This window comes from Osmerus mordax, chromosome 13 (assembly GCF_038355195.1).
Source record: "Osmerus mordax isolate fOsmMor3 chromosome 13, fOsmMor3.pri, whole genome shotgun sequence".
Classification (NCBI taxonomy): Eukaryota; Metazoa; Chordata; class Actinopteri; order Osmeriformes; family Osmeridae; genus Osmerus; species Osmerus mordax.
The window spans coordinates 3,396,736-3,423,233 of record NC_090062.1 but is presented as its reverse complement, the minus strand read 5'-3'; the positions used below and the strand labels follow the sequence as shown (position 1 = coordinate 3,423,233).

General features: G+C 45.9%; 3 protein-coding genes across 9 annotated transcripts in view; 2 read left to right on the top strand and 1 right to left on the bottom strand.

Moving 5' to 3' along the window:
- The window catches only part of sbf2 (SET binding factor 2), a 77,944-nt gene extending 68,420 nt beyond the window's left edge, over nucleotides 1-9,524 (bottom strand). For all 4 annotated transcript variants that reach the window (XM_067248659.1, XM_067248661.1, XM_067248660.1 and 1 more), the window contains exons 1-2: nucleotides 9,400-9,524; nucleotides 180-265 (exon numbers count right to left, since the gene is read on the bottom strand). In XM_067248659.1, coding sequence (XP_067104760.1) covers nucleotides 180-265; nucleotides 9,400-9,454 — 141 coding nt within the window. In that variant the 5' untranslated portion in view covers nucleotides 9,455-9,524. The remainder of the gene's footprint in view (nucleotides 1-179; nucleotides 266-9,399) is intronic.
- A 1,943-nt stretch (nucleotides 9,525-11,467) lies between these two features.
- On the top strand, nucleotides 11,468-14,082 carry adma (adrenomedullin a). Of its 3 annotated transcripts, none has more exons than XM_067249225.1 (5): nucleotides 11,468-11,753; nucleotides 12,335-12,559; nucleotides 13,182-13,288; nucleotides 13,418-13,540; nucleotides 13,764-14,082. In XM_067249225.1, exons 2-5 carry the CDS (start codon nucleotides 12,542-12,544, stop codon nucleotides 14,062-14,064), a joined length of 549 nt encoding a protein of 182 aa, XP_067105326.1. In that variant the 5' UTR covers nucleotides 11,468-11,753; nucleotides 12,335-12,541; the 3' UTR covers nucleotides 14,065-14,082. The 3 variants fall into 3 exon arrangements, with proteins under 3 accessions (XP_067105326.1, XP_067105325.1, XP_067105324.1); XM_067249224.1 differs by having other exon boundaries at nucleotides 11,468-12,142; XM_067249223.1 differs by having other exon boundaries at nucleotides 11,468-12,559.
- Nucleotides 14,083-19,061: 4,979 nt separating this feature from the next.
- Nucleotides 19,062-26,498, top strand: part of ampd3a (adenosine monophosphate deaminase 3a) — an 11,625-nt gene continuing 4,188 nt past the window's right edge. The window contains exons 1-8 of one of the 2 annotated variants that reach the window (XM_067248939.1): nucleotides 19,062-19,356; nucleotides 19,714-19,789; nucleotides 22,813-23,035; nucleotides 23,287-23,458; nucleotides 23,664-23,829; nucleotides 23,997-24,216; nucleotides 26,118-26,247; nucleotides 26,352-26,498. The exon at nucleotides 26,352-26,498 is cut by the window's right edge and continues 48 nt beyond it. In XM_067248939.1, coding sequence (XP_067105040.1) covers nucleotides 19,732-19,789; nucleotides 22,813-23,035; nucleotides 23,287-23,458; nucleotides 23,664-23,829; nucleotides 23,997-24,216; nucleotides 26,118-26,247; nucleotides 26,352-26,498 — 1,116 coding nt within the window. In that variant the 5' untranslated portion in view covers nucleotides 19,062-19,356; nucleotides 19,714-19,731. Of the gene's footprint in view, nucleotides 19,357-19,713; nucleotides 19,790-20,588; nucleotides 20,691-22,812; nucleotides 23,036-23,286; nucleotides 23,459-23,663; nucleotides 23,830-23,996; nucleotides 24,217-26,117; nucleotides 26,248-26,351 lie in introns of those variants that run through there. The other variant, XM_067248940.1, reaches the window with a different exon arrangement.

Sequence of the window (26,498 nt, the reverse complement as noted above, 5' to 3'; positions counted from 1 at the left end):
AGGTCAAAAACAGCTTGAGCCTGCAGTGTTGGGTGGTGAGATCAGATATCATTCACCCTCTAGTCCTACAGACTGAAATCCCGCCTAGGTCACAAGCAGGGGGACAGCATGAGCAGGTCCTCTCCATGAGCAGCATTGACGCTGGTTGAAGGGACCCGTCTCAGCATGTTGGTACTCACCATCTCCACCCCCTGAGGGAAGGCTGTGCCCTCCCAGTCCTTCTTGGGGAAACGCTGGACGATCTTCCCACATCCTTCTCCTGAACCTTCATAGAGACAAACAAAAGGCCATTGGTTACGAGGACAATTTGAAACATGGGAACGGAGACTGAAGCCGGCACAGGTTCGACTACTGGTTCTCCTAGACAAAACTCTGAGGAAACTGATCGGCAACTACATATCAGAGCCTCTTTAGGCTACTTTAGATGTTTCATGTCTAGTGAATGATGCACACACCAAACTACTGTGGCTACAGTATGGTCTCCTAAGCTTTGGTAAAAAGCCATACTGCTCTAAGTCATCCAGAGGAAAAACACAAAGAAAAAGGAGAATTAAAGTTTGGGATGGGGGCATGTGAGGACACGCAAATCCCTCTGATGCATGATCACATTTCCAGACTTCCTAATTCCTAACTTCCTAGTTTCATGGTTTTTTACAGGGCCTCAGTAATGAATCTACTGATGTTTTCCGTCTCTCCACTCGTTTTATGGTTTCACCTTCGCCACAAACTTACTAGCTCCATGAAGATATGGGTCACAGCAGGGCCGTAACTGTTAGAACATGCATCATGTAGGGCTCCCACAATAGTGTTTGTGAGATTGTGTGCCGTATGTGTGTAATGTTTGTGTGTCGTGTCCAAATAGCTCGTCCTCACGTTGAACGAAATGGCACCCCATTAAGTCCTGGATGTGAAACACCTCATTCATTCATTGTTAGAAACAAAATAACTATATGTGAATTGAGGAAGAGTGGTACGCAAACAATGGCATGGAATAAAACCACAATGCAGCCCTGTCATCATTTAAACTGGCTCAATCCACTGCAGATTGGCCTTCAAGGACCGAGGCACGAGGCGTGTAAATGAGTTAACCGACAGTGAAATTGCACTAAAATGTGATATTGCCATCGACACAAGAAATAAACACGCAGAGAGGTTAAAGAACTAAGGCGATATGCATCGGCATATCTGGAATCAGTCACGGCCAATAAATAAATTACAGGGTTGGATTAAATCAAGATGTTTCACAGAGAATGTGGTCAAAGATTAAGTGCGAGAAAGAAAAGCCGGACAGCTAACACGAAGCAGATTACAGCAAGAGGGGAGGGGATTCATTTGTTAGTGATCCACTTTGACAGGCCAGGAACGTGGAGGGGGGGGGGGGGGAGGAAGTCAGAGGACAAGAAACAAATGAGACAAGAGAGGATCCTGCACAGATCCAAATCTGTCAGGTCCACTATGACACTAATCATTTCGCTTCAATTTATGGAGGACAGATAGTCCTCATATTGGATGCTGTTCCAATGTCAGCGCAAGGACCATCGAGCCTGTGCATTCCCAGGTCTGATGCCTAACCTACAGTACTGTAGAGTACAACAGTACAGTACCACAGCGACGTGATTCACTTGTAAGCTGCCCCGCAAGGTCACATATGGCTCAAGGAAGATTGTTCTTGAGCAATTTACGCACACAAATCACAATTGCAATAGCTCTTGTCAACATCATGTTGTGAGTTACAGCAGACCAAGATGTATTTTAAGAGGTGACACAAGCATTCTTCATCAACTAGCCTGATCCGGAGAGGGCCAACCAACTGAAAACGAAAGAAGGCCTTGTTAAGAAACTTGAAAGAATTCCTTTCTACGTTGGGGCAAAAACAGCAACAGAGTACTTTCCAGCCAACAGTTTGTCACCCTGGCTTCTCTAATACAATGACTTCATTTCACACGTTTTTAAGCGTTCAGTCATGCATTCAATTAAGACAGTTAGATATTTATCAAGGCTGAGGATGAACAGACTCCCAACTGAGAAGGAAAAGGGGGCGGATTGATCACCGAGAGACTATTATAAGAACATGAGGGAGTAGTGGCTACAGTAGGTATTGGCTTAGATTAATTGTGCTAGTAAAATCAGAAGACATTCTTCCCTGCTCCCCTGAGGTTTGGTCGATGCTTGGAGATGGCGCAGAGCTACAGTCCTGGACCTCCTACTGTCTGGTTTCCTGCTGGAGCTACAACAACTCTAGTGCATTCCATTGACCATCCTAACGGCCAGTAAAAAAAAAAAAAAAAAACGAAAAACGAATTTGTCTTCTTTTAAGACCACCGAGACTGTTGCTGACAGGACGGCTATTTCCGCAGTCTCTTAGTCTATTATCAGTCTTTTCCAAAAACACTTTTTATTTTGTCATTTATGCAGCTTCTTTTAGATTTGCCAGTTTAAAAGTAGATGGACTACTGTTCTCACATCAAACTGGAACAAGGCAGACTTGTAAGGAAACATGCTGGTTTGCAGCGCTCACTAAATAGCTATGTTGGTCAGTGAAATTGTTGGTGTAAAAACCTCACACAAAACCTCTTATTTTGACTGAAATAAATACTTTTTCCTACTACGCTACCTCAAGCACAAAAACATGGGTCTGCTCTTGTTAACAACGTACACTAACAAACTATAAAATGACATGGCTTTGGCCTACCACAACTCACCAGAAGGCCCCTTAATCAGACTGATGACCCAGAAAAGGAGGGAGGCAGAGGAGCCATCCAGCAGCCCTCCACCTCACCACCACCTCAGCCCCTAGTGGGCGGCTGGGCCCCTGACCTCCGCAGCTCCAGCCTGCTGTCAGTCCCCCTTCTAACCTTGACCTCCGCCAGGCCTAACGAGAACCATAGGGGGTCGTGAATCTTCCCTCAGGGTTCGGAGAGACGCATGGCCGGGTCTAACCGTGTGCAGCCTACAGTATACGGCTGGGGGTTGTGGCACGGCGTTGTGGCCCCGTGTAAAGGGAGGGAGTCTGTCCTCCCTCTGAGGGCTCCTCAGGTGTCAGTGAGGCAGTACCCCCCTTACAGTAATTGAGATCACATGCTTGGACTCCTTGAGCATTCCAACGTCCAATTCTCAACCAAGGGTGACGATAAAGGACACCATTCCTAACATTCTGCACTCTGTAAACAATTAAAACCAGCCCCCACTGTCAGATATGGCCCCCTGGATAACAATAAAACAGGCCCCTTGGTTAGGTTAAGAGAAGCCAGGACAGGAACATCCTCATTTCAGGATCCGCTTGCAATAACAGCCAGGAAGGTTTTCCCAAACAACTTGATTTCTTTGATCATACAAAGGGAAAAGAAAATCATGCCAGTCAGTAGAATGGGGTCTTGGACTGCCAAACGAACTGTAATAATAAATACTAATAATAAATCATCTCCCCAAAGTGGTAGGTTATTTAATATATCAACACCACGTGTTATGCTCTGTAAAACTTACAAAATCTGTTACCTTCGTAAAATTTACGGGCACAAAGCAGATGTCAGACCAGAGTAACCAACCCATAAACAAACCCATTAAGCAATAAGTCTTTTGTTTTTCTCCACTTTCTCGTGCGGCTGCAAACAAATGTGGACTAGCCTATGGACAATGCTATTTCAGGGTCTAAGGAGCTAGGTGTGCATTCATGTTGTGGAGTAATGACCTTAACAAGATAGTTATTTTATCAGAGTCTTCTGTGTGTTTACTCGTTACTTGTTCAGGACAGTCTATCAGAGCGGCAGACACACCATCTGTCTGCGGCAGCTAAAACCCAGGGCATAGTTACGTACGAAAAGGACACCATGAATTGACTGTTGAGCGAATTTGGAACCGTGGACAAATGTGTGCCGAGAATGGGATGAGCAAATATTTATGTTCACTTGCGTCATAAAAAAACTAGCAAAGTACAACTCAAGACAGAATACTCCGGGAAGGTGATTTCACATTTGAATGATTTGGTTTCCAAAATAAGTCACACATAGGTTGTTAGTCTTCCTTGATTAGTGCAGATGTTTCTTCTCTTGGAAAAATGGGCCATCTATCTTCCTGGCCTTTGTCGTGGAGCAGAGCCGTTCCATAAATCAACAGAACGAGGCCCGCATTGTGCCGTTACTACGTAAGAGCCGGCCTAGCAAACAGGCTCAACCAGCCGGCGGACGTCAGCTCCACCCCCCCCCACCTGGATCTGGACCAGAGGGATGACAGGTGTACAAGCCAGCTGCTCCACACAGGTTGGCAGGACTGCTGACTCTCCACTCCACCACAAGATGTGGCAGATAAAAATTCCCCACATCCCTGCTAACCCACACAGCTAGTAAAAAGCTACTGTAAATGCCATCTGTGTCATGCGAGTCATCAGCCCCCCCCCCACATCTTTCCACCACTGCTTCCATCCTACAACCTGGATGGACGGAATGTCCAAAGATCGTATGCAAAAAGAATATGCCATCCTTTGCATGGCAAAGGCTATCAAGAGATTAGCAAACTAATGATGTCACCAAGATTAAATCACAGGAAGCATTCCATCTTTTGAAGGCAGCCACAGAATTTGAAAAATATTTGGAAGGAAAGGCTTCCCTTAAAGGCCACGTCAGAGACAACAGCTCTAAAGGGAAATAAAACGGCACAATGATACGGGTCAAAGGAATTTGTGCCGAAGGTCGACCATGAAACAACAGACGGACTACTTTGCACAGACATTATTGACTTCCCCATTTGTTCATCATGCTGCAGGCACTGGGGATACTGATGCTTCCAAACGTTTCAATGTTTTCTGCATCTTAGAACTCAGGTAACAGCAGAGTTCAAGGCTATTTAAATAGTTAAATAGTAGTCAAATTAACATGGACACTAAGATTCACGCTGAAATTTGCACAGGAACGAGGGGAATGTGTGCTCTGGTTTGTGGTTGTCTAAATGGAGAAAGATCATCCTTTGCTAGTAGGCCTACTTGTAGTAGTGGAGTTACCCTGGGCACATCCTCCAGCCTGCTCCCTCTCTCCCTGAGAGGAAGGAAGCCCCCCTCCATTGTGGTCAGGATGCCGCTCATCACAAAGCCAAAACCTAAACGGGAAGCTGCAAAGCAGCCAGCAGCCTATCAATGGAGAAGTCTACAAATCCCTGAAGTTCAATAACAGAGAAAACATTCCACCGTCTGCCATCTTGTACATTTTGACCACAACAGGAGTAGCCTCAGGGAAAGATACACTGAAAACTTTTGACTACACTGGTGTTGAGGGAACACTTAGACAGAAAATTATCAATGTTGTAAGGACAGGATTTTTCCAAGTCATTACTGTGTAGACTACAATTAAACCGAGACATAATTTTGTGGTCAGGAGTCATAAAAAAGCCACTAGAGGTGATTCTCATACAGCCAACTTTTCTCCCTCATGTAAACTTTATCTTAACTTCTGAGACTGAAGGTAAACCAACACACTCTATTAAGTTACTATTAACAAATAACACAGCTATGAAGGTCTTAGTATGTTATTTATCAACAACACTGACAAAGAATGACAAGAAAAGTCCTCATATGAAAGTACCAAAAAATACTTTAAGACTGATAAACTAAAACAAGATTACAGTCATTTACTATACGGCTCAAAGCTATGGTCCATGATGCACATTCTCCAGGACTCCAACAGGATCCAACAGGACTTGACTTTTAACAAAGGATGAGCAGGTGTAATCTTGAGATGAGTAGTCTAATCTCAGATTATCTCAAGCTTTTCTCTGGTCTGACATAGATTTTGCAGTGGTGAGTTGGGCTATAGTCTACTGATTACTTTATCTGGGCATTAGCAGTGTGTGTGTGTGTGTGTGTGTGTGTGTTTGGTGGTGGTGGTGGTGGGGGGGGGGGGGGTAGGGTTTGGTAGAGGTTAGGGGGCTTCCCCCCATTCGGACAACTCAGATTCAATGATCAGATTCATTACTCTTACAGAATAAGAAACACCCTTAGATGTACCTTATGTTATAGCTTCTGGTATAGGGCCGAGAGGAGAAGGGGGAGGGGAGGGGAGGGTAGGAGCTAGCAGGCACGTGTGTTGCTGCCAGTCATCATCAAACCTACACCAACCTAGTAAAAACAATCCTGTAAATTCCTCACTTGGTGCAGTCAACACAGTAAAAATGACAGTCCTTGTTTCACCTGCTTTAAAAACATAAAGAATCTATGCTGCCAAGAAGATTAGCCCATCAGACTGTTGTTGTTTGCTAAAGTAATTCCCTCATTGCAAATTACGTGCACACCCATTCCTTGCAAAATCACATTACAAAGGCTATTCAAGAGTGTTATCTACTTTATGATAAATCTAAAACACTCACCTTTTCCACCACTAATCGCTGAAATATGTGCTTGTGCAGTTTGGGGACATGAAAAAAACCTGAACCTTAATTCCCAATACTACACTTGCACAACCAAGCATTAGTCACCAAGCGACAGCAATCCGGAGCCAAACACTTCAAGGTATTCAAGGCATTGCTGAGCCAAGTCTAGAGTAATCTGTTGAGTCATGTCACAGTAGAGCCCAATACAGAAACTACCTGGGCCCAGATTGAACCCTTGCATGCACTGAGCACCTGAGACGCATGGCTAATATGAAACACAGCAGCATCACCCAGCCGTTGGGAATCTGCATATGGAAGCGATTTTGTTCTCGCTCGCTATGAGGAACAACCTCAGGCGTTTTTTTCGTGCGTGCAGGTTAGTGTGACGTTACATGAGCCCTTTCCTAAAGTGGGTCTCATCGGCCTAGATAGCAGGGCGGAATGTCACCCATAAACTCAGGCTGGATCCATAACAGCTTCAGAAACAGAGAGCCATCCTTGACGTTCTTCTCTCACATAGAGGAAGGTGATGAGCACTGTCTCATAAGCTGACAGTAGGAGCCAGGCAGACAGCAGGGTGAATTCCTCAGTTTTACTTCGCAAATTACGATTTATGGCGTGCAGCAAGCCCGAGAGCTTTTACAACAGCTCTACGCCAGTAAGGGGAAACAGTATTCCTTAGTTAGGAGAAAGACAAACTGCTCAGGCTATAAGATTGCATCCAACAGTGGCTGCTTTGTGCATTCCAGCTCAATCCTGCAGCACACTATACCTCCTAAACCAAAGGTTTGTGGATCAAATAGGACTTGTGTGCGGGGAAGTTAAGTCCTACAGAAGTCCAAAAAAAATGTTCCCTTATCAACTCTACCGACTGCTCCTCTCATCATTCACATGAATCAAGCAGCAATTCAATCGCTCCTTAATCAGCTGAATCCCTTTCATGCCATTCTATAGCATGCATGGAAGGTCTACAAGGTCTTGTGAACTAGCCTACAAAAGTCATTTGTACTTTTTGTTTTAGCAGTGTCAGTCACGTAGACTAGAAACAATACTGTATGAATAGCCTTAGACAGTAGGTCAACCATGGGCCTAGTCCACAACAGATGACGTGCTTCAAAATAACTTTCCCGGGCTCTGTGGTAATCTAGAGGAATTGGGTCAACCCTGGGGACCCTCCGTGAGGCCGAGATGGTCTTGACCTCTACTGATATCCCAGGCCTAGTTTTTTTTACAAGCAAACGTGGCAAGGAGAACATCTGCTGCCTAGACAGCATTAGTCTTCTGGACTTCGAAGTACCTCTCCTATCACCAGCTAAGGGCACTACACACATTTCCTCTCAAGGAAGCCTCGTGCAAATGAACCTTGGTTCTCAGTCATCTGTTTTCGCTTTCATTTTGTATGTTCTGTGTATCAGTCCTCAAGAGGATTTCCAGTGCTGCCACTGTGAGAACAGGGCTGTGGTTCCCACTCAGGCCCTCAGCCACCTACTGTACAGTATGCAGTGAACCAGACCCACACAGCAGCAAGCTATGTGCATCATCAGCACATCATACCACAGATTGTGGAAGGACTGCAGCAATAAAAGCTCGCTGGAGAGCTCCGGGTTGAGCTGAAATGGTAGTTAGTAACTATACCTGTGGATAGCTCAAGTTGGCGTCATTCGAATGTCACAGATGACCAAGCAGATCCTCTTCCTTTTCCCTTGCTTTCTGTCTCTCGTTTGTGTCCATTCATCATCCTTCCATCTCCGACCAGGGCTAAGAGAAATCTCAAGTCTCCTTTTGTAGGGAGGATAGGCATCTGGATCTCTCCAGACCCGCTGATGCCAGGAACATTTTGTTCCTACTGCACAAAAAAGTCATTTGTGCGTTGGCGCTTGGATGTGTGTGGATGATGGGGGACACTGTTTACCTATTCTTGTGACTTGCTGGCCCGAGTGACAGAGAGGATTCAGCTGGACTTGTCTCTGACACAGATGCCTGGAGAGATGCCCATGCACATTGGGACTCTGAACTCCCTTAAGGGTGAACAACATTCCTTCAACAGTCATACAAGTGTCATACACGTTCACATGTATTTCTGTGCTTCTCTCCACCTGGACTCACTGGCCCTAAACAAGTTTATAATAGTGGAATCCAAAACTTCAATAATCTGGCATGCAATCACTCAAAGAAGGGTAGATTAATGCATAGCCTGCTTAAAGTCACACTGCTCAGTGAAAATGTAATGAATAAACCACGGGCACTTGCGTTCCACAAATCTACCTGAACATGATGAGATGTATTCGGCCTATGCACTTTTGATGACAATGTATCATAACTGTACGTGAGCAAAGAGTCGTTGGCATTGAGTGGGTTAATCAGACATCGAAGCTACAAACTCGAGGAAGTATTCCCTTCCCAGTTCCCTCGCATTGGAGCTACGCCCATCAACTGGGAAAGTTGGATCAAGTTGTTGCCCGGCAGAAACAAAATAAACAATCCAAGTTTGCGAAACAAATAAGGCATTGTATTAATAACACAACATTTAATTATTGCAACACCTAGGCTACAATCTCAGATCTGTGCAGACTGTACCAAAATCGTTGCAAATATTCCAAGATAATCAATGGAACAATGACAAAAATACAAGACTACACCTATGAAAAGACTGGAAAAATAGATTTGGAAATGTATGATTCTCGCTTTCAGCTCGTGTTGGATACGATTCGATTGATAGTTTTGACAGCGTTCTGCGAAATACCTAGCAATGTGGGACAGGATATGACACATTCCCTAAATCCATGAAAGTTCCACTTCCAGATGCATTTGAGATTTTTGAATGGCATAATTAACTAACAAAATACCTTTGTGAGCTGCTCCTAGTATGTGAATTACACCAACAATAAAATCCAAAACAATGAGACGCAACAGTGTTCTCAATCCTAATCTCAGATATGGCTGGTATATGACTGCCTGGCATTATCAACACTAACGGCCTGAATAAATCCCAGCATTTAGGTTCATTCCAGCGTTCGTGTTCACCCGCCCCGTAAAAAAACTCACCAGCTTTTTCCTGATCATATCCCACGACAATCAAATAATCAGCCAATCTAGCCATGTTTGCTGCTTTTTCCGAAATTTACCAACACTATTCAGCATTTTTCTTTCTTCATAAGCACAGCCATGTTTGACAGAAGATATGCCACTGCGCCTGCGTGCAAGAGTCAGCGACATCCATGGGCGTGGGCCGCGTAGTATACAAATAGATTTGTGGGCAATGCAAACGGGTCACACCCTGACCCTAACACACCGTAAAAACAACTATTAATCTGGTCCGATCACGGAATACCATCATATTAACAATCTGCATTCATATTAAACGTGTGTGCATCTTTCATATTAAACGTGTGTGCATCTTTCAATTGCATGATCGAAGCAAGAACTACATTTTTCACAACAATTCTACAAATTTCAATAACGAATCTCTCTTTTTCTCTGTTTTCTTTCTGTAAATAACAAAACTGAATAATAAATCAATTAAAAAAGGCCAAGATAAACAAAGTGATCATGTGTGAAGTCTTCACTGTGGGCAAGTTTGGGGTAACAAGGGCTGTGAGACAGAATTTGGACTATTTCCAGGTTCATGATTATTTTCATGATAACTTTTTTTAAAGGCACCTGATAGTATTTAGAGAGGCTTTACCTTCGCCTATTTTCTTGCTATTTTCAATTCAATCACTCATAACATACTGACTGAATAATAGTGTAACATTTTGATAGGCAAGGCAATCATGTTGCAATGTAGCCTTCCACTGCCTGGACAAATCTCTGAGCCAGATTAGAAAATGAAAGGTTAAAGGAGAGTCAGGGTGTGCGTCAGACAACTCTTTGATAAAGTCTTTGATATCTGTGTTGAGAGCTCACTCCTGGTCAGTAATCACAACAATTGGCCACTCACTCAGTCAGAACAATCATGTTTTCAACCCCTGGAAACAAAGAGCAGAAAAGAACATGAATCTCAACATGAGTGACAACACAGGTGCAAACAGCAGGCTGTTTCCAGGTAAATCAAAACAGCAAGACAGCTCTGAAGAGCATTTCCATGTTGTTTCGTCTCTGGGCATGTGTCCACCCGTTCGTCCATGACGCTCACCTCCAACTTTCCCTTACCTGTGTGCCCTGGCATACCACTGCTCCGACTGGCCCTGTGTCACTCTTAATGCCAATGACACTTGCTCCATTGGAAGCCAGCAGATAATTGCTATATAAGGAGCAGGCCAGCAAACAACAGCAGGATGCTGTCATTGATTGCGCAATCTCCTGGTCTCCCATATTAGGATAAAATTACTGTCAAGTTTGGGGATTACGTGTATGCCGGAGGCAATTATCATTACAAAATGCTTACAAAATATTTGCTGGTTTACAACACACGTGTTTCACATTTATGTATTTACTGTGTCATGGTGTGACACCATGAGACCCTAGAGGCAGGTGAGATATGAATAGAATGTTGGAGTCAGAGAATATCAATCAAAGACTGAGGTAAGAAAGAACAACTTAATGACTAACAGATACAGTATTTCCTTTTTCTGGAAAGATACAGCTGTATGAGACTGCAAAAAAGAATAATCTGACACAGATATCCTCTGCTCAGCACATACATAGCGCTGCTTATCAGTTGTCTAAGACATATCCTGAGCTTTGTGAGAAAACCTCACATTGTCACAAACAACTCTTATTCACAATCCTTGACAGGCATGACAGTGAGGGTCACAAATACATCTTACACCAGGAGTGAATCTTTTTTCACGTGTCCTTCTGTTTAGAGACTAGGTCTTTGCATGTGCACATCTCAACACAGTTCCCAGGTCCAGAGAGCCTACCAGATATGGGGTCAGCTGCTTGGTCTGCTGGTGTGAAAAACAAAAACTGTTGCCCCGTGCTAATCCTGATGGCATCTTGGGCAGACATCTGCCCCCTGGGGCTTGTAATCAACATCTGCCTCCTCTGACCTGCTCTGACGTAGACGTTCGTTTTGTCCGCACATGTTTTGTGCTACATAAATAATATATGAGATGCATTGTGCGCTTATTAGGTTGAGCTAACCCTAAGAGACGTTTAGAGTAACTCAGAGTACTTTGGTTTGGACTTGAAGTTGAGCACTGTCATGTGTTACTGAGGCTGCTCGGGGGAAACTGGACATTTGAGGCAATGACTCGTGGGCTCTTCTATTGAAGCTTTTTCCTCCCAGATTATTTATGGATTTCTAAATTAACTTTCATATTCAATGTATTCTTTCGTCAGCCTATAACATTTTTGAAGATTGTTAAACATTGATATGCTAAGGAAAATGTAAGCAGATTTCTTTGAGATAGTTGCAAAACTTTTATACAAACAGTTGTTCAAAAAGTATGCAAGTAAGTAGTTTTACCCTTTGTTTTAAACAGATATATGGACCAAACTGTGGTTACTGGCATGGTTACGGTATCAATCAATAACTGAATGTTCCTGTCTTATCATATCTTAAACCCACTAACCGGCGTTCTCTCCTGCTGATACAACACTTCTGTTCAGTCCCATCATTGTATGGGCTTTGTGACCACAATCCTACATTTGGGCTGGAATGAGAAGGGGACCAAAGTGAAGATCCTCTAACTGGGCATGCTAAACTTAATTTTTGAAGTGTTCTCAGACATGCTTAATTCCCCAAATACAAAAAGAAAAAGCATTGTCTGTTATTTACCTTTGTGGACTCAACCCACAGCGTTTTTATATTTCCTTGAAAATGAGCAAAAATAAGCAAATAGTGAGTAAAATCGGTTTTGACCTCCCTTACATGGGCAGATGTTGTACCATTGTGTCATTACTTCATGCAAAACATACAACAAATTAAGCAGCAAAGGAGATACATTTTTACATATTTTTGACAGATGCCTGGAATCTCTTGAGCAAACATTACCCTTTCGTTTAATCAATTTTTGTTTTGCTATTCCATTAGTCAGAAAGCGCTAGACGGTGAGGGGTGGGTGGAGGCAAGGAGAGGGGAGACGGGCCCCTCCCACCTCTAGTATAAAGGCTCCCGTCTGGCGTGTACAGACTATTAGCCCAGTGTCACAGCTGCCTTTCAGCACCAACAGCAACTTCAACAAGCCTGTGGAATACTCACTCCAAGCTCTCTCTGCGAACAGCTTACTCATCCAAGTGAATGATTCAAGGATTTCAGGTATGTTTTCTTTCATTCATTTCATTCAGGATTTCAGAGATTGTTTTCAAGTTGGAGATGTTTCCTGTAGAGGGCTTTATCCATGCTTTTTGAGGTCAGGGCTCAAGTACGGCAGACAGGGGCAGGTTATCTGTCTTGTTATATAAGGAGTTCAGTGCTTATTGTGGGCTCGGGGGGGTAGATGGTCCCTGTGTGTAAAATACATTAGACAGAACTGGCCCTGTTTAAAACCCTTGCTAATCATTAACCAGTCCTTTTATTTGTATTGATTTGATCTGTTTAGGAATGGCATTGACTTTGCCTAATGGAGCTTTAAATTGCATCATTGATAGACTGTATCATTCTTTTCACTAGCTAGGGGACTGAAGCATTGGTTGTGAGTTTACTTAACCTCACAACATCTGACCTCAGTATGACTTTTTAAATAAATGAATGATAAGTGCAAATAACTTGGCTTTTGGACCCTTGTGTAAGCAAGATCATGGTTGGTTAGTTAGCAGAGGGCAGAGGTGGGGGGGGGGGCTTGCTTGCAGGGAAGGACAGGGGCTAACTAAGTAAGTCATCCATTTTTAATAAGTAAATACTGGAACTAACAAGTGTTTTTTTCCCCACTTTTCTCCAGGCAGGAGACAAAATGAAACTGATCTTTCAGTCCTTCCTCTGTAGCTGTCTGCTGGCCACAGTCGCACACAGCGTGGAATTTGAAATGAGCCCCGAGTTGAAAAAAAGGTGGGCGATCAGATGAGCACTCTTAATTCTTCTAATGATTGGCAGGTGTGTGACTATGAGATCCAGCATGCTGTGTGACTTTACAGGATGTCTGCTCTGTGCTAATGAGATTCCTTCCCCTGCCCTCAGGTTAAGTGTGTGGATGCAGAGCAGATTGAGAAGGGATCTCAACAGCGTCTCTGAGAGGAGAGCAGAGTCCGGGCAGTTTGTCAGACCGGAGGACTTCAGGGACACGCTGACCCCACATTCCAGGTACAAACCGCATACCACACAATCTTGTGTATAATACCACAAAACTCGCTGATGCTCTCATTTCGTCGTCGCCAAAGCAGGGACATTTCGAATGAATAGGTCTTGTCAAACACAGGCACATTAAAGTAAACAAGCTCATCTGGGACTCGGTCTGCCAAGAGCGTCCGATTCAGGAATGCAGACCGTGGATTAATGTTCTCTCCCTCCTCTCCCTCTCCTCCAGCACTGACTTCAGCGTCAGAACCAAGCGGTCCAAGAACTCCGTCAACCAGTACAGGAGGCCAGGCTGCTCCCTGGGTACCTGCACGGTCCACGACCTGGCTCACCGCCTGCACCAGCTCAACAACAAGCTGAACATCGGCAGCGCCCCCATGGACAAGATCAGCCCCAATGGCTACGGGCGCAGACGCCGCTCCCTGCCCCAGCGCCGGGCCACGTTGAGGCTGGAGGGAGGCAGGCTAAGGCCCACGTGGAGCAGCACCTCGCGGGAGCACAAGCTGGAGGCTCTCCTCCGACGGACCTGAGCCGGACTAGCCGGGTCGTGGGGGGGGGTGGAGGGGGTGGGGGGGTGTGGGGAGGGAGAGAGGGAGGGGGGAGGAGAGAGGAGGAGGAAGAGTGAGGGCTGAGTCTCCTCTCTCTCTCTCTCTCTCTCTCTCTATCTCCGTCTGTCCTGCCCGCGCTACGATTCTCCACGTGCCTCAGACTCCTGCCAAGAGTCCTCCAGAACGTTCTTTTCCAGACGCGAGGGGACTGGGGGTGGGGTGGGGGGTGGGGTGGGGTTCTGTGTGAGAGCGAAACTGAGAACAGCAGCGCTGCAGAGCTTCTCCCTGAGAGTCGGTCGAAGAGGAGGAGGCTCCGGGGAAGAGGCGCCGTCAGCGATGCGCAGCGTGAAAACAACAGCAGCTGGTCTACAGGCACTGGATGGCACCACAGAGAGACTGTAGCCTCAGAGGATGCTCCTCCGCTGTGTGTCTCTGTCTGCCCGGTGCTGTGATAGGAACAGGGCTCATATCTGGTTGAGTGGAGACCCCACTGGCTGGAAGAGGGGGGTGATTCTGCCCTGCCTAAAACAGACTGGGACATGCCCACTATACATGCCTCTTCTGCAAGTCAAAGACTTTAGTTACTCTCGAAGGATTAAAAGATTTAACCACACCATGCCATGTGTATATATACATATATAAATATATACTAGTCCGCACTTTTCCATTTGGACTTCAAGTCATCTAAATGAGCAGCAAAAGACCTCTGACTCACAATGCCAAACAAAGAGATGGACTTAATGATGCAATGAAGCTGTTTTTGGACACTGTATGAGGGAAAATGCTTTAAATTTGATGATATGTCTGTGCCAGTCCACAATGGATTAAACTATACTTGAATATTTTTGTGCAATCTATATATTTTTTATTGCCAGTATATGTGTATATATGTTCAAACAAGATATCTATTTAAATATTATATAGAGGTTACATTCAAATACTTATGGAGATTAAAAAAAACTATTTTTATACTAGAAGAAAAAGTAAGGGCATTATAGCTACTTGTTGTTTCCACTATTCTTTCGCATCATGGATATTATTGTGTCAAACTGTGGTAATAGGAGAACTGTTTTTTATAGCTATATGGTATAATATATTTGTAAATGTGGTCTATTTTATTGGTGTCAAAGCAATTAACATTGTCATACAATAAACATTTTGCATATGAAAAAACTGTCCAGACCTCCTCTGTTCCACAGGAAGTGACTGGATCAAAATGAAAGTGGCACTCCATTGTCTGCCCAGCTCCAGGGAGACACACACAACACCTGGTCTGAGTTAACTGATTGCAGGCTCTCATTAGACTCACCCCCCCCAACCTCCTCCCCCTACCAGCCCCTGTTACCCCCACCCCACCCCCCCCCCCCCCCCCCCCGCCACCCCAAAGGGCAGACAATGCAATGTGCCAGGCGCATTCCTCCCCTGTACAGAGCATATTTGCTGGCTCTCTACACGCCACTGCATGGCTGCAGCAGAGACGAGGAGACCATGACGCTTGGAGGGCTCCAGCCTGATCTTCATCAACCCTTACTGGTAGACTAGAAGGACATCAGGACCCATCTAGGATGAGAGGAGATGGGAGGAGGAGGAGGTATGTGTGGTAGTGGTGTGGGGGTGGTGGGGGGGTCCAACATTCCTGAAAGGCACACACGGAGCATCATAAAAGCAACCCCAGCAAAGAAGTCTGCTCAAGCTGACACAGGCACACAGACTTGCAGCCTCCCAGCAGATGCTTGTACAGATAGACAGGAAAACAGCTTTCGATGCCAAGTTGCTGACCGCTCTCTTCACTTTCTCTTTGATTATCACTGTCTCTATCACAGACCCTGTGCTGCACAACTCTGAGCTGAGTGTGTCACAGGTATGAGAAGCCGGAATTGCACAGACCTGAAGCAACACTTGTGAAGGTGAGTCGATGCCTGATGTGGATTTGATGGCCAGGCATTGTCAGTTTGAACTGAGGGGCCAAGACCTATTCAAAATCTTTGGTTCAAGACCGACATAAACTCTTGATAGAGGACACGTAAAGCTAAGGGTTTGATTATTTAATCTCATATCCAGGTCCTTTAGAAGACATCTGGTACTCATTACCAGCATGGCTTTGACACAGCTTTCCATGCTAAAGCACTCACATAACCACAGCAGTTTGTCATTGCTATCAATCAGCCACAGGAAAAACCACAAAACAACATGGTTACAGTCACTCTGTACATGTTATAGGAATTAAAGCCTGTAAAAGATTAGGACTGTTTATTAAATATGACCATTAAGTTACAAACAGTTGTTAAATTGCAGACTCTGGCCCAGCTCGAACTCTTAAAAAGAAATGCCAGTGAGCGAAGCATAATTTGTTTTCAATAAAGTTGACTCTTCCACAGGCAATTTCTAAAGTAAACGTTTAAGGGTTTACAATAACTGTCTGTGGCTGGCTCCATAGCCTACCTAGTTTGGTTTGCTTGACCACCAAATCAGTTTGAATCATTTTAATGCCGAGGCAATTGAAGTGTTCTGCAGTGCTTCTCCGTTTGACTGGTTCGAGATGCAGATGAATTTCTGGTTCATGAAGAGGCCATTGCACCTCCTTCCTGCCCTGTTCAAAACATGGTCATTAGTAATTCCTCTGGGCTGACCTGGGGTTATGGTTCTCACTGGGTCAGTGTAAAGGTCAGGGATAGGCGCCAACGGGATAGAGATGCAGATGATTGTGTGTGATGGTATGAGGAGAAGGCATGCACAGCAAGGAAGTTTGCCAGATAGGGTGAACAACATTGTATGGCCTTTACTGCCATCTAGTGGCAATGAATAGTACATGTGTGATTATGGCTCACTGTTTCCACACTGTGCATTGGCCCGACACAGTCCATAAACCCAACTGGTCAGAAAAATAAGAAAGCTATGGGACAACCTTGGCCAAATGAAAAGTGAATTGGAGCACCATATGCAGACTGTCTCACTGAGGGAAACGTGTGCGGTTGCACATTCTGTTGACAACTTCAACACAGGAGAACCCAGGCTCCTTCCTTATCCAGACTTGCACACATCGGTAATCCATCCGCCTGCTTCCAGGGTATGGTTAGACTGTTGGTGATAGATGGACTTTGAATGTGTTTCACATTTCTACAACACCGCACCACAGAGTAGGAAGAGCTAACAGCAGCACATGTAAAAAGTACAACCGTCTTCTTCATCACCTCCGTCTTCAAAGCTGACATTTTCTTAAGTTAACCAAACAAAGATGTGCATGAACAGGTCATAGAAGATACCACCAAATAACCTGGTGGTTCCTTGAGTCATAAAATATAAAAGAGTTGTCAAATTTACCTTGGTTCAACAAAACAGTGACTTGTGTCCAGTCCCTAACCAGTCTTTAAAATAACCTGCCACCTAATGGGTCAAGAAGACGATGGCGTGTTCAACTCGGTAGAAGTAAAAACTGTTAAAGGCTGAAACGGACAATGACCACAAAGTCAACAGAGGGTCATTATCTCTATCCCCCATCGCCCTCCTAGAGGCCTCGAACATGAGATTTAATAAGACATAAGGCACATTGCCAAGGTCTACTTCAATAATCCAAATGAATGTAATCAATGGATTAGTAGTGTAATAGTGTGATATAATCTCCATGTCCTCAGGCTGTTAGGAAAGCCGAACATGTCCGGGACTCAGTGAAGATGGAGGGATGAGATCTCATTCTCATGTTTGTGGACACAGTGCTATCTTACCAGACACATCCGCCTTTCCCAGGGTTCATTTGGGTGTTGATGCGGTTTTTCCATGCTGTTCAGAGAGGAACTTCATTCAAGCCTCTGACCCGCAATGACTGCCCGAACTACACACTGCACTGTGGACACTAGAGGGCAGGAGGAGGAGTGGCGCCGGGAAAAGTCCAAATCCATCCATTCAACCCTGCTTTCTGTCTATAGAATGAGAATCAGAATTTGGTTTATTCGCCATGTATGTTATACAAACAGCGAATTTACTGTGGCAGGGAGGTGCAAAACACTAAACATACACAAATCTTAAATTAAGTAAAAGTACAAAAGTTTAACTATTTCTAAGAACTAAACAATCTAAGAATACAACAATTTAAATATAAAATAAAATATATATAAGAATAAGAATGAGCAGCGTGAGTGGTCAACGGATACTGAGGTAAGGTGGCTTGTGCATACTGTAATTGCCGTTAGATGGACTTATAATAGTTAAATAAGTGAATGAATGTCAATGGGAGTCCTTGGCCTTGTTGAAGAGGCCAGTAGTTTTGGTCCTGATGGACCGCAGCCTTCTGCCAGAGGGGAGTAGCTGGAACAGGGAGTGACCAGGGTGACAGGGAGTGACCAGGGTGATATAGGGCTTGCTTTGAGTCACAGAGTAACACCAGTCCACAAGAGAGACCAGAGTCTCATCCACCTCCAGCCTGTCCCGATGACCTAAGCTGGTCTATGGGAGGATTAGTGCTGGGAGATGACGTGCTCCGAGGTGAAGCCGGTCTCTCTGGGGACTCCTGTGGTGAAAGGGAAGGTGTGAATGGTGTCCTCTCAGGGTGCCTGGTGAGTCTCACACTGTGCTACAGTGATGTCCCACTAATCCTGCTTTCCTGCTGGCGTTGCACGGGTAAGGCGCTGTAATATGACGTATAGAAACAGTTACTGTATCTGGCTCGACATGCAAGTTGGTTGTATTACTTTCATCTTTTATGTGACATACTCATGCTTCTCCGTGGCAGCCTGTACACGTAAGAGTCCACATGGGGGCGATCTGTCTCTCCTGCAGACAGAGAGCATGCATGAACAGCTGGCCAAACCAAAACAGAACCGTAACATGATACCAAATAGTGTGCTTGTCGTGTGAAGATACACATTATAAATGTTCAACATGTCCCGGTCTGTCTCAGACAGATAGTTTTTCGTTGTTTATTACGTGTATAAGGATCTGAAGTGAAGTTGATGCGCTCACAAAGCACACCAAGCAGAAAAGAACAACGTGTCTTCAACATCATCCCGTTCAGCACCTGAAACCATGTGTGCATCCTGACAGAGCTGGAGAGGGTGGTTGCCTTCTACCAACCGTGGTACCTCGGACAGCGGCAGTGACGGGGTTAAGGATGGTCGTCTGCAGCACTGGAAGGCAGTGAGTTATCTCCTGACCACTACAGCAGTTGGATATGTACTGAGGCTTTACCCTGAGGAAACCTTCCCAGTGTTCACGTCCTCAGACTGACTGGAGAGTGGGACTGGGACACAGGGACAACACAGAGAGACACAGGGAGAGAAGGTGAGTGAGATTCGGCATTCCAAAAACACACCAAAGTAACGTGGAATGATACAGTTGGGTTTCCTGTCTCTGTTGATGATATCTTACATGTGGAATTTGCTAGCCGGCTTTTGGTCGTTCTGACTGATTTTCCGACATCTTGTCGTGACACAGGCTCCAAATAAACGTGATGAATGACTTGCGCAGTATGTCGTTTGTGTTCATCAAGAGCCCCATCTGTTAAGGGGGGATTCTATCAGTCGTAAAACGATCCTGTGGTTGTTCCAGACATACAACGGCTACAGGAAGAGGTGTTTTGCGTCCAGGCATGACTGCATAGTTTTCATTTGCTCAGCTGTCCTCTCCTCCACCCTCAAGGCCCACACGCTCCGAAAGATGAGTGAGGAAGACAGCCCTCTAACAAAGCAGGAGTCCAGTCCATGCCTGGGCAAGGGTAAGACCTCTCTTTCCCATCCTTTCTCTCTCTCCCTCTGCCAACTCTCTCTTTTTCTCAGTCTCCCACTCTTTCAGATTGCCATACTCTTCAACAGAGCAATACGGATAGCTTTTTCTGTAAACGTATTTTCATTATTATTCTTATTAGCAACTGACACTCCAGTAGAGCAGATATTCTGGGAACCCGGGTTCCGAGACAGCAGGTTGGCTTCTGAGAGAGCCCAGAGAGTACAAGATAAAACCGCTGAGCCACAGTTTGACACATTCCCCACCCCCCTATTAAAAGCACATCAGTGCAAGAGAGAAAACCATTAGGCTCGTCGGTGGAGCGATGCCCACATTAATCTCCCATAATGCCTTTAATAGCACAGCAGCAGAAATCCCTCGGCCGTCTGATGTAATGCTCCCTCGCCCAGATGTCCAGATCAATAGGCCGTGAGTCCGCTGGGATGCGGGACAACCGGCATCTCCATCTGAATCCAGCTGGAGCAGGACACAGGCGATACAATACCCTCGCTCCCACAGGCATGGCTGCCCTTACCGTGGGATTAATAAATCATTTGACCAGTCAACCTCAACATGGCACGTAAAAATAGCCACAGCCCGTTGTCGTGCCTTTGACCCAAGTGTGTCTGTGTGTGGGAATGTGTCGACCCGGGTGTGCGCGTATGCGCGTGTGTGCGTGCGTGTGTGTGTGTGCGGTGCCTCTGACTGTGAGCAGAGGGACAGGTAGATGTGTGCGTCACAGCCGGATCTACAGTCAGTGTGTGAGGACGGTAATCAGAGCTGCAGGGCTTGTTCCCTCTGGGAGAAAGGACGAGCTAGGACAGAGAGACACACGGAGCTCAAACCTCTCCTCATATCTGGGCACCAGGAAGTCGACACATCCCCTTGAACAGGTAGAGGACACCTTCGCCTAACAGCGTGCAGTGTTTTAGCACTCTAGAGTACGCGTTGTGAATGTATGTGTGCATGTGTGTGCATTTTGACTTTGGTAGTTTAGATAGAAACTCTGGCAGGACTGTTGACTGTAAACAGTAGAGCCAGAGTACTGACTCGGCGTCTTCTACAGTTTCAATCCCCCTGTTCAGGGTATGTCCTTTCCAAGCAAATGTGTTGTGTGCTCAATGTAATCCAGAGGGTAATGGATTGGGTGTCACTGTTTCTTTGTTGTCAGCCAGTAGGATAACTGTAGAAAGTAGGACGGGTCTGTTTCTCAGGCTTATCACCTGTCTGATGAGTCATGTACGATTCAAGAACATGGCCAACAGCAGGATTACAGTATTGGCTATTTTCATCTGTATCACCACTGTCTACCTCTGAACCAAGGTCACGCAGTTCATTCTTGCTGTTTGTTTCCATGACGCGAGGTAGGACTTGATGCAGGTGGACTGCTGGCTGGCAGCAGTCCACCGACCTGGGTGATGTTTACCATCATTTGTGTAAACTGCCCACACCGGCTGCATGCTGGTGATTAGTCTCAGAGGTGGCAAGAAGAGCGAGGTGTGTGTGTGTGTGTGTGTGTGTTTGCTCCGATGCCAACAACGGCTTCTCCCGGGACTCTGTCTTTGTTGACAGCCAGTTGTGACATATCCCCAGGATTAGTGGCTCTGTCGACACGGTGCCATCGGCCTCCTAAAATAGAGAGAAAGCCACACTCAAGAAAACAAACCCCCGGCTGTGTGCCACCGCAGGCTCAGAGGACGACCGGATCTGCCCCACAGAGCAGCCAGACGTTTAGCCAGCCAGCCACTTACATAGACAGGCAACATAACCAGCCTCGCAGTTAGTCAGCCAGCCACCGACCAGCCAGTCTACAGAGTTGTGTAGCGTGTAGCTAAAGGCGAGACTGAGAAAAGGGGGAGAGGAGACCATGGCTGTGAGCAGCCCCCAAGGTAAGCCTGAGCGGGGGGCGGAGGGGGATGGATGAGGGCTGCAGCCTGGGGAGTAGAGACGAGCTGCAGGTCTGCAGGGGAAAAGACTGCAGGAGCCACCTGGATGGCTGATGGAAGAGGGGGAGGGGGTCTGTGGACCATACGGCAAAGCTAACTGCACTGATTGAGGGACTGCATGATAGTTCAGCCCGTGCCAGAGAGATGAGCATGGTGGTCCTAAATGTGGGTGGGCTGGATGATATTGTCTGTGACAGGGATTCACAACGAATGAATCAGCAGAACAAAATGGTATTTGGTTTGCCTGCGTGTGTGCACTTTAATGATCTGGAGAGTTAGGCAAATGCAATCATCGTATTCCGCTGCGTCGATAAATTATTCATCAAAAATCCATCTCTGGATCAATGCTGCTTGGTTTGCAGAGAGCCAATCAACTATCAGACAGCCCCCCCCCCCCCCCCCGGTTGTTATAAAGTGCTCTGTTGTCTCTCTGTGTGTGGAGAGAGTGGAGCAGAATCAACGCACACAGCCGTTGACCAGGAGGGGGCGGGGGGGGGGAGGAATTTACAGTGTTCCAGAGTCGTGTCGTGAATGGCAGGCCTCCTAGAAGGCCTTCTCAGAATGGAACATTGGCAGGCGCCAGTCAGCGATGACACCAGGGGCCTTCCCATCCAGGCTCCCAGAATCTCACCACTGACCTCGTACTGAGGCAGATTGGGTTCCATGTCACAGAGAGGGGGAATAAACAAAGACCCCCTTCAATTCCGACACTCGATCTGCAGAGAGAGGGACGCGTGGCTAAATGGGACAGTGGAGGGGTGAACTTCACGCCTTGGTGGCTCTCACACAAACAGCCAGGAGAGTTAGGCCATGGAAACACAGATGGCTCTCTACGTGCTATTTTAGTCCTGAGCATTGATATGGGCAGTAAAGTATAAAGCACAACAACTGCTGTCATGAATACACCGAGGCGGTTATTTTCTTTATTTACAGTGTCCATAAAGGAGAATGGCTGAATGCAGGCAAGAGACTAGTAAAAAGGGCTGTGACAGTCTTGATGGCTTGTTTCGTCAGCGGTGTCGGAGCGATGAAGAAACGGTTGCTTTGAACGGTTTCTGTTCCCGCGCAGACATGCCGAGGCAGTTCCCGAAGATCACCTTGAGCGAGGTGGACGAGGAGGTGCGTCTGCTGGCTGAGAAGGTGTACGCCTCGGCCCTGAATGAGGAGGACACCAAGGATGCCCTGTCCATGTTCACCGTGCCCGAGGACTGTCCCATCAGCCTGCACCAGGCCCAGGAGAGGGAGCTGCTGAAGGAGCTGGCAGAGCAGCAGTCCGAGGAGAGCACCAAGAGGTGCGACTCTGAACACACAGGACATTAGATTATACAGATCATCTGTTTCTTGGGGGGGGGGGGGTTAGAGGGGGCTTGAGAACACATTTCAAAACACGAGATGCATCATCCTTGTTCCTTTTAGCTCCTGAACGATAACATAGACGTGGGAACCAAACACAGCCAATATCTGGGACTCAGAGCTTTTATAACACGTACAAACAGTCTCCTGTCAAGTGCTGATACTTCGCCGTGTCTAATTTCCGTCCTAGGAAGAAGAGCCTGAAGATGATCCGCTCCCAGTCCATGCAGATCCCTGTGAGTGCTGAGTGGACGCGGGCGGTGGCGACCCCCTTCCTCTCTCCCTCCTCCACCTGCTCCTCCTTCCCAGAGTGCTGCCCTGAGTACCAGAGGGTCACCATTAGTGGGGACTACTGTGCCGGGGTGAGTCTTCAGGTCACATGCCACCATGACACCCTTCTAATGTCCCGCAGCATGATATACACAGGCCCAAGGCTGTGAGTGCTGAGTCAGTGCTTCTCATGTGAGGGCAAAGTGTTTTGACCTGATTTCCAGCTCCCAGGTGACTGCCAGAGGATCTATATCTGTAACTGTAGCCTGGAGAGTGATGAGTTTGGTCTCTCCCTAGATCACAGTGGAGGACTATGAGCAAGCATCCAAGAGCTTGCTGAAAGCTCTGGTCATCAGGGAGAAGTACTCCAGGCTGGCCTACCACCGCTTCTGCCGAACCACCGCCCAGTTCCTCCGCAACGCCGAGAACGAGAAGTGGAGAGAGGAGGATGAGGTGCGGCCAGGTACGGGACCTCCCACAGGAAGTCAACCAGCGGCAGGGAATCACGTGTTTCCAACTTCCTGTAGTGAAGTAACTTGACTGACTAGCCCTCTTTCATAAGGCATTTGAAGAAGAAAAACCAGTGTGTTCATCTTCCCAGAAGTAATGTCAGACGTGCTGCGGTTACAGATGTGTGCCACTGTCCCAGAGAGGGGGAGGACCCCTATAGCATGGAGAACCTCCCGGAAAACCTGAGCTATGAGCTGAAGATGAAGGATGGGATCGTGTACGTGTACGACAGCGCTGAGGCCCTCCGTGAGAACAGACCTCGCAGCCTGCCCTACCCCGACCTGGAGACCTTCTCCATCGACCTCAGCCATGTCCTGGCCATGATTGTCGATGGGCCCACGTAAGTGACCTTTTAATCCCCTACTCTGAACTCAGTTCTAGGTGACAGTCCTGTCAGAATGCTTGCTGATAGATTCTACAAGGGTATTCAGCCCTTTACTTTGCTTTCTATTTGGGTGTGCTCAAGCCTTCGGCGAGAGCACAACCTTTGTTCTCTCACATATATATTATTGGGTGTGCTCAAGCCTTCGGCGAGAGCACAACCTTTGTTCTCTCACATATATATTATTATTATTATTATTATTTTTATTTTTATTTCTTTTTGCCCCCCTAAAACTCAGTAAATACTTGGCCTACATAGACAACGTAGGTGTCAAAAGTTTCGTCTTGGTAGCGATTGAGTTGCTTCTATTGGAATTTACGTTCCGTTGCATGGTTTAAGCTTAAATTAGGTTTTTGTGGCGAAAAGTGAAGCTAACGGTGGCTAATTTGCTAGCCACAGTCACTGACGTTACTAACGTCACTGCGTCACTAACGTCACGAAAACACGCGTGACTACCTTTGCCAGAACATTCGTTTAGCATCTGTTAACTTGGGGGATAGCTAGGCTAACTATAGCTTAACTGCAAGGCAGCTGCAGAAACGCCACAAGAAAAGAGGCCAGGGTGATAACTATTTACTCATTTTACTTTGTGATATGACACACAATTGTGATGTGTAATGTACAATATAAGCTGATATTATTAAGGAAGTACATCTACTTTCGGAAACAGTAGTCTACTATTTCACTGAAGTATTAGCATCATGACATTAGCCTGTGTTTCCCGGGCAACACATACTACAGTGGTCTATGATGTAGCGTTATCTGTTTTCAATCGTTAAAATAAACATTCCTCACATATACATTTTCGTTGTAGGATTTATTCTGACATTAGAAAACGATTTGTTGGTGAAATTACCATTACCTGTGGTTTCAAACCAGTGTAGCTCACTGCAACGCTGTAGCTTACGCGAGACACACTACAAAAACATCTAGCTACAGTACACAGCTGTTTAGGAAGTCAAACGGCGACAGAAAATGTTCGGCACTCCCCTTACTTAAATCAAAAGTCTATCTAACTACTAACCTGAACTTCATTGCCACAGCCTAAACGTTGTCAATCTGTTCATGAAAATAATTAATTTCAGCCTAAACCGTACAACGGAACGTTAAATCCAATTCAACCAACGCAATCGCTACCAAGACGAACACAGCAGTAGCCTAGTACTGTACCGTAGTAGTACAATTTACCGGGGCAGCTTCTCAACACAGGGCTATATCGCATTTTGCGTTGTTACTGACAATGATCGCTACCAGTGAGCTTTTTATGAATGAGCAATTTTCCACTAAATAAATGTCAAGCTTATTTACGTTTTGGGGGGCATATTTTCAGTTAGCAGATGGTACCGTTTGAATTGCGATTCCATCTTCTACTGCCGGGTAAAGTCGTAGAATAATCTTCAAAGGGGTTGTTTATTCATGAATGAATGCAATATGAGTAGGCTAAATGCCTGAAAATATCATGAGAAGAGAAAAACTTAAAATGACGTTTAAATCATAGAGATTAGGTCCATTTGTACACCGGTCTGCCAAATGTATTCGTTTTGATTCAGCCTGTCAGCTGCCTCTTGCAGGGGAAATGAGAAGACATCATATTTCATTCTAAACTTCACTCGTATTTTGAGTTGTAAATGAGCAGCAAAAAAAAGATGCTTTTAAATCTATGTAATCTTTATAAATAATAAGTAGGCCCGATGCATTTTTATATAAAATATACAGACCCCTGTGCAACCGACGCAAGCAAGCACACCCTACAATTTCCCCAGAAATTGTATCCTCTCTAGTTATATTTTGTGATCTTTGTTTTTGTTTTTTGTTTTTTTTTTACATATGAATCTCTTTCTGTGTACTATGTTCTTCAGGAAGACTTACTGTCACAGACGGCTGAACTTCCTGGGATCAAAGTTCTACCTGCACGAGATGCTGAATGAGATGGCAGAGCTGAAGGAGCTAAAGAGCGTGCCACACAGAGACTTCTACAACGTCAGGAAGGTCGGTACATCCGACCGTTAAGAGCTTTTCACAAGTTCAAATAGTCTCTTTGAAGAGGATGTGTCCTGACGGGTCCAGCTCTGGCCCCCTCCCCCCCCCCCCAGGTGGACACTCACATTCACGCAGCGGCCTGCATGTCCCAGAAGCACCTGCTCAACTTCATCCAGACCACCTACAAGACGGAGGCGGAGCGGGTGGTGCTGGAGAAGGCAGGGAGGAAGCTCACCCTCAGGCAGGTGTTCCACAACCTC